The following is a 13,898-nucleotide window of genomic DNA, read 5'->3' as shown; positions in this document are numbered from 1 at the left end:
ACCTTGGCAGCCAGGCCTGGCCTCAGGAGGTGCCGCATCTGGGGCCCACGGTCCCTAGCCAACCCTCCAGGGCAGAGAGCACCCTGGAGGTCCCCCCCACTCTCCTCTGTACCCCAGACTTGGGCCTGCTCTGCCACAGCCCAGGCTCGTGGCTGGCCCTGACCCAGCCTGGCAACAGAGTTCAGCAAACTGACAGAACTGTCCTCAGTCTGAACAGGGATTGTTTCCACTCTTTATTGTAGAAAGGAGAGCCAAGACCAGGGGCTTGGGGGAAAAGTACAGAAACCCAACACCAAAGCCACCACTCCAGGCGTCTGTGCAGGCCCCGGGTCACGGGGTCAGTGCCGGGCAGGGGTGGCCCTGGGAGCGCAGTACATCAGGACTCCTCGGGCTGAGGAGGGCATGAGCTGGGGCTTAAGGCCACCATGGAGCAGCCCTGGGGTGGGGCAGAGGGCTTGTCCTGGGAGGCCCCCTCCCCGAGTGGCAGGCAGGCTGGGAGGAGCTGACGGCCCAAGGGGCCCCAACAGAAACTACAGCTCCCAGGGACCCGCCCCAACAGAAACTACAGCTCCCAGGGACCCGGGCAGGCTCGGCTCTGAGCCCCAGCACTGAGCAAGCCGTCCGCATGAGGCCCTGGCTGCAGGGTAGGGGGGGCAACCTGCCCCCTCGGTGCCTGAGCGGGGGCCAGGGGCAGGGCGCAGGCCCAGTGTTCCAAACACAGAACCCCCACCCAAGGGGCCAGTCTCGTGGCAAATGCCACCAGCCCAGCCCAAGTTCCCCAACCATGTCCCTCTGCCCCAATACACTCTTCATCATCTGCCTACTGAAGAAACTTCCAGAAACAGCAGAGACTTGAGAGACCCCTTCCTGGGGTGTATGTATTTGTGTGAATTTCCTGTTTGGGCTTTGGTGTGTCCGGCCAGGTCCGACTCCCCGGGGGAGACAGGGTGGGCAGGCAGGGGGCCCAGCAGGACGCACTACTTCTTGACAATCTGGATGACGTCCTCGTGCTCCATGGTGTGGGTCAGGCCCACCCGCTGCGGGCTGTACTTGGTGCTGGTGCCCTAGGCAGGGGACAAAGGGGCCACGTCAGCCTCTGTCCTGAGCAGGGCCACGCCTAGTATAGCTATTACAGGAGGAAGGTGGGGGGGGCTGTAGGTACGCTGGGGGGGCTGTGAACGCTAGAGTCTGAAGTGGGGGCCCCAGCACTGGCAGATGTCCCCAGGGGCCTGACCATCCCCGGATCCCAAAGTGGGAGAGGCCAGCAGGGGTCAGCATGCACGCCCCTGAACTGGGACACCGCACAGAGCAGCACGAACGCCGTGCCCCCGCCCAACCCGGGGGCGATGCTGGGCAGGACCCCCACCCATCTCCGGCCCAGAGACTCACCCACACCAGCGCATACTTGAACTGGCTGGCGAGTGACCGGTGGATGCGGTGGCACTGGAGGATGGGAGAGAGGGACAGTGAGAGGAGTCTCTACCCGAGCCCACCGAGCTTGGCCACACACCCAAGCCCCAGGCAGGTGGCAAGAAGCAGCAATTCCGCTGGCAGACGCTCAGAGCCATGGCCTGTGAACACCACAGGCTCGATCCAGTCTCGTGTTCATGGCTGCAGGCTGTTCTGATGCTCCCACTTCCAGGCTGGCCCAAAGGTTGTGGTGCCCATTAGAAATGTTCTCGAAACCCTGGGCGCTGGGTGGCTCAGTCGGTTAAGCGTCTGCCTTCGGCTCAGGTCATGATCCCGGGGTCCTGGGATCGAGTCCCGCACTGGGCACCCTGCTCCGCGGGGAGCCTGCTTCTCCCTCTGCCTGCCACTCCCCCTGCTTGTGCTCTCTCTCTAATAAGTAAATAAAATCCTTAAAAAAAAAATGTTCTCGAAGGCTTTAGAAGAAGGTCTGGATCTGGCTGTCAGCAGCCTTCCTGCCAGCCTTGCCTGAGTGACACCCCTGACAGATGCTCCTTCGGATGGGCAGGGGTGGTTTTCCGGACACCGCACCTCAGCCTGGAGTCACACCTGGTCACCGTCCTGGCCACAGCTGGCACCTGGAGCTGCCCGCCCAGGACATCATCCAGCCCCACCTCCGGAATCCCAGGGCTTCTAAAGGAAGCTGGAAGGAGGGGGCCTTGCAGGGGTGGGCAGCTCTTCCCCCTGAGATCGGGGGGCAGGCGCAGTGGAGGGGGGCTGGAGGGAAGGCCGTGTGGTGCTGCCTCTCCCCCCCGGTGCCCGCAAGCCTTGTGGGTCCTGGCCAGAGCCCCGATGCCTCGGCCCCCACTCCTGTGCAGATGCTGAGCCTGAGAGAACATTTCCCACCTGCTCTGGGCCTCCTCTACCTTTCTCTGCACTTGTCTCTAGCAGTGGGGGACAATGGAAGGTCATCCCAGGCCATCTTTCCTACGAGGGGAGAGAGCATACTGTTTGATGATGGGGACACTCCTGCTCCTCCGTGCCCACCGCGCCTCTCACTGCTGACAGCCCTGCGAGGCCCTCGCTGCTTTGGGGGCTTATGGCCCACGACCCTTTTGGAGGCAAGGCCTTCCTCAGCTCTTACTGAATGCATACCAGGGCCGAGGCTGGGTGCATTACGGAGGCCCTAGGGCTGGGGCTGTTATGCCCAGAAGAGGAAACTGAGGCACAGGGAGGCTGACACAGTATGGGGGAACCAGGCTATGACCCTGCGTCTGCCTGGCTCCAGTGTCTACGTGGTTCCTCTACTTTGGGCCCCTGCTGTCGGCATCCAGGCAGGCCTTCTCGTATACCCTGTGGCACCTGGGACAGTTGGGTGTCCCAGGAGGGAGGCACCCATGCGGAGAGCGAGCAGGGAGGAGGTGACCACTGAAGAGCAAGGCTCTCGCGGACAGAGTCCAGGCTCTGGAGCCGGGCCCCCCAAACCCCTCCCCACCCCACTGGGCACTTCTCACCCTTAGGTCTAGCCCCTCCTGCCTCTGGCCCTCCGGGCAGCTGATGGCAAACAGCGAGCATTCCCCACATTCGCTCCTGCCTCTGGGCCTTTGCACCTGCTATTCCCCCTGCCTAGAAAACCATTCTCCTGCTATCTCCCGCTTTTCTTCCTGGAGTGGCTGAAGTCCTACATCCTCTTGGGCAAGCCGCCAGGACGTGAGCGGGTAGAGGAAAGTACCCACAGGGGGTGTAGGGGAACCCCACAGAGGACTAGCACATGGGGGCCCCCATACCAACAGCTGCTCAGTCCCCAGGACACACCTCTGCCACAGGTTTTGAAACAGGCTTGCAGGGACAGGGACTCCCCCACGGAGCTCCTTATGAGTCATCTAAGGGATGTGGCTTCTGCCAGCCATGCTGGCCCTCAAGGCCGAACCCCGCCTGTTTGTATTGGGGCCTCTAGCTGGCAGGGGCCTCAGGCTGGGCTTGCTGAATGAATGAATGCGGGAGCATAGCCTGTAGGCCAGCCCACCACCCGTCCACCGGACAGATCCTGAAAAGAAATGAGCTAGATGGAAAACAAAACCCCCCAAAACCAAAGCCTTAAGTTGTCTGTGTGACCTGGTACACTGTCCCAGGCTCTTGGGCTGTCACCTGCTCCTGCAGGGCCCATATGCCTTCGTAAAAAGTGGTGCAGGGTCACATTCTGGGACAGGTGACCTTTGGGCCTGCAACAAAACTCCAGATATGGAACCCACACTCCTCTCCCTGAGCCCACAGGCTCAGCCCAGCGCCCCTCTGCCTCAGGACCTTTGCATACCTCGCTCCCCTGCCTGGGAGGGCTTCCACCACCCCTAACTCTTCCCAGTCAGGTCCTCCTTGGTCTACAGGCCCAATCAGGTCCCCTCCCCGAGACCATGTGGCCTCTCTGTGTAGACCCAGGGTCACTCCCCATTGCCTTACTTTGTTGCACTCCCCCTTAGGGGTGACCTCTTAGCTCTGTCATTGGGTGTTTGGCATCTGTTGCCCCTGAAGGACCCCATTCTGGCCGGAACTGGGGCTGCGTTGTTTACTCAGTGCTTTACCCACGTGCTCAGTAAATGTGTGTTGAGTGCAAAAAGCATTCAGAGCCATCTGGGGCTGGGGGGGGGGGGCAGGATGTGGGAGCAGGGAGGGCCGCGGGGGGCTGACTGGGGGACAGGAAGCCAGGAGGGGCCAAGGGCATGGAGGCAGCTACTCTGAGCCACAGGCCGGCACTGGGGAAACACAACTTGGGAGTTAACAATACAGAGATGCCCCAGGGCAGCAGCGTGTGATAGGAGGGAGACGACCACCACTGGGGCGGGAGGTACACCCCTGCCTCCGGGGGAGGCTTGGGGGCTCGCTATGCGGCTGGGAATGGTGGCCGGGAGGCGACCCCAGGTCTAACTCCGGAGCCTGCCCACGGCCACTCTGCTACCACAGCGGGTGACCCACATCAGCGAAAGGCTGGCAGAGCCTCCGGCCAAACCCCGCAGCGGGCACGGAGAGCTCCCTGACCCGCCGTCTGGACACATCTTGGCAACTCACCACATGCTCCACGGAGGCCCCTTTCCGGAGGATGATGGCATCTGTGAAGTCTGGCCTCTCTGCAAAGGAAGAGATCGGAGGTGGGGGGACAGGGAGGCAACCAGTTATGGCCCCAAGCTGCCCTGTGGTTGCCTTCCACCAGGGGACAGAGGCCCTTCCAGCCCCCAGCCTTGGCTTAGCCTTCCCCTCACCACTTGGCACACCCTCCCTACGGATCCTTGTGCGGTGTTCTCCAACCTTGACCTTAACACAGGAAGTCAACAGACATCCACGTCCAGGACTCGGGCGGCCTGCAACCCCACCAGCCACGAGAGCCCTAACTAAGTGCAGCCACGCGGAGCCTCTGGACAGCACTGTCAAGACGTGACAGCTGCTGGTGACCAGTCCGGGGCAGCTGCAGCTTCTCCCTTGCCGACAAGGTCAAGGCCACGCAAACTGCCAGAACCCAGCCGCACGGTCACAGGGTGTGAGACGTGTGCCCCAAGGGGTGGATGGGGGGGGCATGGTGAAGGCTCCTCTATATTCACGTGCCTCAAGTGCTGACCCAGGCGGCGCGGGAGGGGGGTGATCACTGTAGCCCGTGGGGAACCACGGGCCGGCCTCTAGCCTGCTGCCCCCCCACCCCGGGGGGCGTCCCCAAGACCGGGCCAATGGCCCCAGAGAGCGGCATTCTGTAAAGGCTCAGCCGAGGGCTCTAGCAGCCTGGGGCCGAGGGCACTGCCAGCTGTGAGATGGCAGAAGAGCTGCGGTCTGTACGGGACACGCTGAGCCGGGGGCACTGGGCCCTCTGGGTGCCACAGGCAGAGCCTGGCAGCCCCACAGGAATGGTGACTCGGCCCAGGGCCACCCGCCACCGAACTCACGGCCTCTCTTCTTGGTGTAGATGCAGGTCAAGGCCAGGTACTCCCAAAGCATCTCAAGCAAGTAGTCCAGGTTCAGCTTCATGCCGCAGCTGCCAGGGAGGAAAGCGGCCAGTCAGAGCAGCCCCCGCGGGCTCGGAGGCCAGGGCACCGGGGCCAGGGCGGCCCAGCGGGCACCCGTGGGAGACTAAGCCCGCAGATCCGACAGTAGCTTGACACTTCAGCTGCCCGCGCCTCTGGTCACAGCCACGGTCACGCCCAGGAGAGCTCGGCTGTCTCTCCTGGGGGTCTCTGCGGTGCTCTGCGGGGGCTTCCCTCCTGCCAGGTGCTGGAGGACAGCGACGGGCACAGGGCAGCCCAGTGGGGCTGTCAGTGATGGCACGGCCCCCGGCTTCATCGTTTGCGGAGGCGTGACCTTGAGCGGGTACCCTGACCTCCGCTGACACGCTGTGAGCACAGCAGGTGAAGGTATGTGTGGAGGTGACCTCAGGCCCAGAGGACCAGCCTGTCGTCGCGCAGCCCCTGAAAGGAGCCTGGCGCGCAGCTGCAGGAGAGGAACTGAGCTGTCCTTCAGGAAGGACGCCCGCTCTCTGCTGCTCTTGGCAGTAGCCGGCAAGGCCCGGGAGACGGTCCAGGACCCTTACCCATCATCTGCACCAGTCACCCCACCTGGTCCCTCAGCATCCCGCTCCCGTAAGCCTTGTCTGAGCTGTGCTGCCGGCAGAGTGGAGCCCGAGGCTGCTCCAAAGGAGGAATTTGCAGGGATGGTGATCAGAGAACAAACAGCCCTCAGCCACAGTGCCGGCGGCACCCCCAGGACCCATCGGTCCAAGCAGGGCCGGGGGGCGGGGCCAGGATGGCCCCACCCACCCGATGACTTGGGTTCCCCTTACTGCCCACGCTGCCCGCCATGGGCGCGGAGGACGCCGAGGATGCCGTGGACGCCGTGGAAGCCGCATCTTCCAGAGGACCAGGAGCAGCTGGCTCACACTCTTGGGCTTTCTGAGGCCTGCCCTTAACTACTAGGCTCCGAAGCCTCTTAGTGATTATTAACCATCTACATCGGTGGTACTATTTCCCTTCTGTTTTCTTAAGCAGAGCCCACCGCACATCACCCACTCTGCCCAGGCCGATCCGGGGTAGGACCAGGTCAAAGCCGTTACTGAGATGGTCTCCTCTGCCCCGGGCGCACATGGGGGGCTTGCGTGGCCCAAGGTGCCCGGGAGCCCTGATGAGCTCACATACCCGAAGGATTCAGGGCAGCCGAGAGCTCACCTGATGACCACACTGTTGGGCTTCCGGGCCAGGCGGTCCACTTCCTCCATTGAGATCTGGTCGATTTTGTTATAAACCTGGGAATGAGACCGGGGAGGTAGGTGTTGGGGAAGGAATGGAACAAAGTAGTGCAGGAAATGGGTCCCCAAATGCCTCGGCTCGGCCCACAGTTCCTCCCTCTGCGGGCCTCGGCGCAATGCCAATGCCCATGTCCTCCCTTCCTTACCGCCTCAAGGATGGGGAAAGGCTGCAGGGGCCTGAGGCCGCTGTCCACGCCCAGAAGGGAAGGCTGGACTAGAGCCCCAGTGTCAAGCTAGACAGGTGTGCAAGCCTCACGCAGCCCCCAGGGGACAGGGGAGGCGAGGGTGGAGGCAGCCCCAGGCTCTTCCTGCTCCTCTGGGAAGGCTGCCTCGCATCCGGGTCGGCCCCTGGCGAGCTTCCCTCCCGCACGCGCACCCTGGGGGCTGGTGCCACTCACATACAAGCAGGGCATGTACACCCGGTTGCCCACAATCACATCAATGAACTCGTCCGGGGAGCAGTCTTCTCGGAAGAGCACCTCCGCGTTGAAGATCTCTGAGGGGCTCGGATTAAGGGCCACTCATGCACCTGCAGCTCCTCATGTCCCCGCAGCGGAGGGGCTGGAACGGCCAGCCAAGAAACACAGTGCTGCAAGGGACCTCAGGGGGCATCTGCCTTGGAGGTTTTACAAGATGGTAAAGTTTGGGGAGTGCCCTCATTTTTTTTTTTTTTTTCAAAAGGAACCAGAACATGTAAAGTTTCAATCAGTGGCTTCAATCTTCACAGTTAGGCAAGAAGAAAAATGTACTTGCCAGAATCCTCAGTGGAACCCCAGGCTTCAGTGCCAAGAGCACTGTCTGCAAGCACCACTCTAACCCACCTTCCCCCATGCAAAGCTCTCCTCTGGAGGCCACCCTGCCTCTGCTTGCATACCTGTGGTGACAGGGGCCTCATGACCTCGCAGACAGCCTGTCCCATGGTGAGTTCTTCATATGCTGAGCTCCTCTACCTCTGGGGCTCTGCCCCGTCCTCCAGGGTCCTCCAGAGACTCACCTAGGCCCCCAACGTTACTTTAGCAGTGAACAGCCAGGCCCCTGGTTCTCCCTGAGGCTTCCCCAGGCCAGGAACTCTGTCCTTGGGGGCTGTTTCCCTCACCATCTCACCTTCCTTCCAGATGTGACTGGCTACCAGTGCCTAGAACCTGGCAGGGAGTCAGGAAGGCCCTGCTGAGTACACGGCTGTGGCCCAGGCAGCCTGCAGCCTGGTGAGCACGGAGGCGAAGGGGACAGGAAGTGCCCCATGTCACCGGGCTGCAGCCTTCCTGGTGGCTGCTCGGATGGATCTGGGGTGGCTTGGGGTGTGGTCTGTTAGCATCCTGGGCCACAAGGCCTTCTGTCTCACGTTGCCCCTCCCTTGCTGCTTTTGGAAAGGATACTGTACTCATGCAGGATCAGCTGCACCAGCTTTTCTGAGCACTGGGTCAGCGTGACTGTTGAGTTGAAGGAGATGCCACCACCTTTCTTGGGCTGGAGAAGAGAGGGAGGGAGAGCTGCTCACCAAGGGGCAGCGGCAATCATCCCAAACCTGCCCAGGCCTGGCCTACAGGTGAGGGGCCTCACCTTGAAGTAGATGTTGGGCTTGTGCTTGTTCAGGCGGATACCCACTGATTCCAGTTCCTTCTCCAGCAGAGACCTGGGTAGAGCCCCCATGAGCCTCCACAAGTGCCCAGAGGCAGGCCGGATGGCTTCCATGGTCCACAGGAAGCCCTTGCCCACCCAGAGGGAGACCAGTGCCCTCCTACCCACCACTAGGAACCCAGAATGTTCCTTCCCAACAACCCAAAGCTGCAGAGGGGGAGCCTCTGGACCTTCTGGCTGGGTCTGCGACTGGCACACAGAGGGAGGCCCGGTGTGCCCCTCAGCCAGCAGGTCAGGGCACGAATAAAGCTGCTGCTTGGGGCTGGGCTCCCGGTGGGTTCTGGGCAGCAACTGAGGCACAGCCTCGGCAGGCAGGAGCCAGAGCCAGGACAGCCTGTGCCAGCTAGGGGCCGGTGGCAGAGGCTTCCGCCAGCACAGCGCAGTCCTCAGCCTCCAGACGCCTCCATGCCAGATGCGAGCCTCTCCGAGAGGATGCTCCAGGCTGACCGCACGGGTTTAGCCTGCGGACAGGCCTGCCGCTGCTGCCACGTGGGAGGGGCCCAAGCAGCCCCTGGGCCACCCATCGTGAGTTCAGGGACACAGTAGATGTAGCTACAGCATCCCACGAGCCCGCCCAGGGACCTCCCCAGATGTATCAGTTTGCCCCCCCCAGCACACCACCCCGCGGACCTCTGCACTTCTCCCTTGGTGGCGTCCAGCATCATGATGACGACATCAGCCGTGCGCGCCACAGCAATCACCTGCCGGCCACGGCCTTTCCCTGGACAGGGGGAAGATGGGGTCACACGGTGACAGAGGCACGCCCCCCCGCCCACAGGGCCCCAGACTCCTGTCCTTAACAGCTCCACCGTGGTCTCTGCCACGTGGCAGCCCTGGGCTGGGATCTCCCCGGCGCTGTTCTTTAATCCACGTGGTGTTTTACTCATGGAGCCTCGCAGAGAGAAAGCAATCTGACATCGCCACCCTAGGAGAAGTAACGTTCTCCCCCTGCCCCTACCGCGCGGCAGGCCTCATGAACATTTCCTCACCTAATGCTCAAAACGATTCTGTACAGGCAGCAGCATCACACCCATTGTACAGATGAGAAAACCGAGACCTTGTTTAGAGACACTCACTCACTTGCCTAAGATCACAAAGCTAGTGTGGTCTGAGGATTTCAACACACGTGCCGTTTCTGGAAACGGGCGCGACAACCCCCCCCCCCCCACAGGGCTGCAGAAAGGATCACACGAGACGCAACAGGAAGAGGTGCTCTAGGAACTGCCACATAAAGATCAGACCCTGTGGTTATGAGACCACCAGAGAAGCCAGGCATCTTGCCAAGGTCACAGCACTAGGATCTAGGTAGTATAGATTTCAGCCATGACCGGCCTCCCTCTTCTGAGAAAGAGGGACTTGGGCCTGGTGATCTTCACGGGCCAGCTACCTCCCGACACTCCCCGCACACTCCCCTCACCGTGGCCAGACCACCCACAGGCCCCACGATGCTAGCGGGGACAGCAGGTTCCTGGGGGACCATCACCACTCCCCCTGCCCCAGTCCAAGTAGGCAGGACTCTGCCCCGATGACGGTGGGGTATGGGAGGGCACAGGGCAGAGACAGCAACTGGACCTGCAGGGAGGAGGCCCTGCTGCCCAGCCATGCCGGGGTTACAGAGCCAGAGAGGCAGGTGCCGACCCCAGTTCTGCCCCTTGGTGGGTCAATAGTCATTCAGGGCAGACCCTTTACCTATCATCCCTGACGTTCCTCCCAGCTATGAAAAGGAAATGGTGACACTCGCTAAGTCACAGGGCCAGCTGAGGACTGAGACAGTGGCCAGCACACAGCCCGGCGCTTGCCAGAGAACCATCAGCTGGTTCCCATCTCTGCGAGGCTGTGGGGCACCCCCTGCGGGCCGCCCCCAGAAGCCACGGGCATGTTCCCATCTCAGAACACATAAAACCAAAACAACCAAGGATGGGGCTCCAGGATGAGAAGCACAGCTGATAGGTGTCCGCTCCCTGCAGGGTTCCCTGCAGGGCCGCGCTGGAGCCCATGGAGTAGAAGAGCGAATTCAAACCTGTCAGGCGAGCTATGCGACCTTGGGCAAGTCACCTCACCTCGAGGGGCCTCAGTTTCCTGGGCTTTCAGATGGGGCCAGCCAGGACAGTACGAGGCCGGAGGAGTGTGAGAGGCTGCGAGCCTCCCCCTACCCGTCCAAGCCCGGAGCCACGTCTGATTTTAACAGTGAGGCCAGTACCCAACACCCTCTGGAAGGGCGGGCCGGGGTGCTGAGAGCCACCCTGTCTCCCACCCTCCTGTCACCTCCTACCTTGTGCTGCACCCTCGATGATCCCAGGAAGGTCCAGGAGCTGGATATTGGCCCCTTTATACTAGAATGGGGAAGAGAAGGTCAGGGGAGGAGTCCCTGCAGGAAGGGCCTGCCTGAGCCCAGGAGCCCTACAACAGCCTGCACTGCAGGGGCTGTGGGAAACCCTGGGGTCAGCCTCCGGGGCCAGGCCCAAGCCTTGTCTTCTCACCGCTCCAGCCCGGCAAAGACCCTCTCCCGCGAGCTGAGGAGCCGTGGGGAGGGGCTCTCGAGGTGTTACGATCCCACCACAGTGGGTCTTCAGTGATGGTAAGAGCACTCCACAAAAACGTCCCTGCAGCATGGAGGCTCCAGGCCCCAGGACCCCAGCTGCCCCAGGCTCTGAAGCTTCATGGGAGCCAGAGGGATCCGGCCAGCCAGCAACAAGTGACCCAAGCTGGGGCGGTGTGGGACAGCAGAGCACAGTGGGGCGCCAGGGAGAGCTGCCATGGGCCGGCCCGACTCTTGGAACCAGTCAGGCATCTCTGGGGTCTCAGCAGCCAGAATCCTGAAGTGCCAGGGCTTTGGGGCAAAGCAGCTCAGTTCAGAGCCGTCTCCCTCCGCATGGACACCACATCCCTCCACACCACCGCAAACCTGAGCACACACCCCTCCCCCTTCTGGAATCCAGCACACCCCAACTTACTTCGATGACCCCAGGGATACATGTCAGGGTGGTGAATTCATAGGACGCAGCTTCGCTGGCTGTGGAGGTCATTAGACTCAAGAAGGTGGACTAGGAGAAAAAGGAGGTCATTGCAGTGAGGAGTCTAGTCCCAGCCTCCTGGGAGGCTCCCCACGGGCCAGGAGCCTGCCGGATGCAGGCAACACAGAGACTCCTCAGCCTCAGCGTGGGGATAGAAGACAGCCGGAAATGTCACCTCTGGCCCTGCCGAGAGCGGGTGGGGTACCAGAGGGCCAGTCCCTTCCTTGGAGGCCTCAAGGCCTGTCTCAGGTGGACACAGGGAACTGGTTTCTAAATCGGGGCCCCCGCCCTAGCTCCACCAAACCCACCAGCCCCTCCTGGGCCCCAGAGAACTTCAAGCGGGCAACAGCCCATGGCACTCAAAGTGGCTGCTCACCCAGGGCGGGGTGAGATGTGCAAGGGGACAGACATGGTCTGAGACAGAGCCAGCTGGCAGGAGAAAGCGGTGCCAGGCAGGAAGGGGTGAGCTGGGAAGGATCTAGATGGGAACGCTCATGCCACGGTACACTGTGGGACCAGAGCCGTGGCTTGGCTGGGAGTCAGAGTGACCGGGCTCCCCCGGGGCAAGAAACTTCTTCCTCCAGAGCGTCCAAGTCCTTCGTATGCACGCTAGCCATCTGCTCGGTCCCCACTGTGGGGGGCTGCATGGGGTGAAAGGAGATGAGAAAGCACACGGTAGGCCAACACCAGAGTGTGGCGAGACCACAGCGATGGATGCAGTGGCCCAGAGGGCCAGCAAAGCAGTGGGCAGAGCCAGAGGGGGAAGAAACCCAGCCCTGGCCTCCTGTCCCCCGCAGCCTAGTCAGCGGGGCACCAGGAACAAACAGCCTGAGATGCAGTTGTGACCAGGCCACCTGGCCCTGCTTCTCCGGCAACCAGGAAGGCTGGGGGCACCTCTCACTCCAACCTTCACACCTTCAAAGAAACACTGGCCTCAAATCCAGAAACTCTCCGCCCGGGGGGCCTCTCAGAAACCTGAGGAGAGAGAAAAACCTGGTGGGGCAGACAGGTATGGGCAGGTGGGGTGGCCCTGAGAGCCCTGGCTGCCGAGACCCTGAGTGCCCATTGCTGCAGGCCAACAGGAGGAAACGCCAACCCTGTCTGGCCTCTGCAGGGGGAGGCCTGGCCCTCCCATGGCTGGAGAGCCCAGATCCCCAGCAGGGCGGTGGGATCTGGCCGCAGGGCCAGACCCTCAAGGGCACAACCCTTGGTAAACAAAGCACTTCTCCGAGCCTGGGCTTGGAAAAGAAGCCCTTGGCGGGTTGGAAGTAAAATCCAGAACAGGTGAAAACTGATGATGTCCATAACAATGCCCCAAGAATGAAAGCCTAAAAATAGTTACCGGTCACCCTGTGGGACAGCTCTGACCCCAACATCTTGCTGGTCATTGAAGGGCAGCACACACGCACTCGTCCTGCCTTTCCAGAAACTTTTTCAGGCTAACCAAAGAGCTGACACCGATGAGAGAAAGTGCTACTCCCCAGACAAACATCAGCTAATTAGTGAGGCAGGAGGAGGAGAACTGGAAAACTGACATTCTCCCGCAGCTAACAAAACTCCCAGGCAAGGACAATTCACTGGCGTCAAGGTTACTAAGGGGATGCTGACGGCCTGACTTCCGCAAGCCACGGTAGCAGCACCTTGCAGCGGACTTTCCAGTTGTCTGGGCTTGGGGGGGAGGCTAACACAACCATGCAGAAGGGAGACAGGGCATCCCTCCCCCTAAGCCATTCTGGAAATGCAACCAGTGGTCAGGGGTTTTTGGCATGGTACAAAATGAGGTCCACCCCAGCTCCTATGTGGAACCTGGTCACAAGTCCTGGGTTCCTACCTGACTCTAGGCTCATAGGAATACAACGAACAGACGAGCAAGCTAAAGCACACCACGAGGAAGCCAGCAGATAGCTCCAGACCATGGACTTTCTGTTGGACCACCGTCTGGTCTCTTTAAAATTAGGATCTTGGGCGCCTGGGTGGCTCAGTTGGTTAAGCGACTGCCTTCGGCTCAGGTCATGATCCTGGAGTCCCTGGATCGAGTCCCGCATCGGGCTCCCGGCTCGGCGGGGAGTCTGCTTCTCCCTCTGACCCTATCCCCTCTCATGCTGTTTCTCCCTCTCTCTCTCTCTCTCTCTCAAATAAATAAATAAATAAAATCTTTAAAAAAAATTAAAAAAAAAATAAAATTAGGATCTTGACAAAAGGGACCATTCTAGATTAGAGCAGGTGGAGAGAACACATACAGGGTCCCAGACAGCTTAGACCAGCCACAAAGGTCATTTGGGGGTGAGTGTTGAAATTAGAATGTGGTCCAGGCGTTAGATCATTCCTAAATTACTGTTCATTTTGTTTGGTGTGACAGTTTGTGGCTAAGTAGGAATATATCCTTATTCTTTAGAGATACAAGCTTAAATATTTTGGGGTGAAAGCTCATGTAGCATGAGGTCTGTAATTTATTCTCAAATGGGTCAGTCAAAACAAAAACAAGGGGCGCCTGGGTGGCTCAGTCGGTTAAGCGTCTGCCTTCGGCTCAGGTCATGATCCCAGAGTCCTGGGATCGAGCC

The 13,898-nt window shown here is 60.7% G+C and overlaps 1 protein-coding gene across 1 annotated transcript; it reads right to left on the bottom strand.

Moving 5' to 3' along the window:
* Positions 1-220: 220 nt before the first annotated feature.
* On the bottom strand, positions 221-13,229 carry DRG2 (developmentally regulated GTP binding protein 2). The gene is made up of 11 exons (XM_081805620.1): positions 11,278-13,229; positions 10,596-10,656; positions 8,954-9,044; positions 8,246-8,318; positions 8,062-8,152; positions 7,084-7,181; positions 6,606-6,682; positions 5,334-5,422; positions 4,471-4,529; positions 1,390-1,443; positions 221-1,064 (listed from the first exon to the last, which is right to left on the bottom strand). The coding sequence occupies exons 1-11, from the start codon at positions 11,347-11,349 to the stop codon at positions 978-980; spliced, it is 852 nt and encodes a 283-aa protein (XP_081661746.1). The 5' UTR covers positions 11,350-13,229; the 3' UTR covers positions 221-977.
* Between the last annotated feature and the right edge of the window lie 669 nt (positions 13,230-13,898).

The sequence above is a fragment of the Leptonychotes weddellii genome, chromosome 15 (assembly GCF_054177405.1).
Source record: "Leptonychotes weddellii isolate Sample4059 chromosome 15, ASM5417740v2, whole genome shotgun sequence".
NCBI lineage: Eukaryota > Metazoa > Chordata > Mammalia > Carnivora > Phocidae > Leptonychotes > Leptonychotes weddellii.
This window is presented reverse-complemented; position numbering and strand designations above follow the sequence as displayed.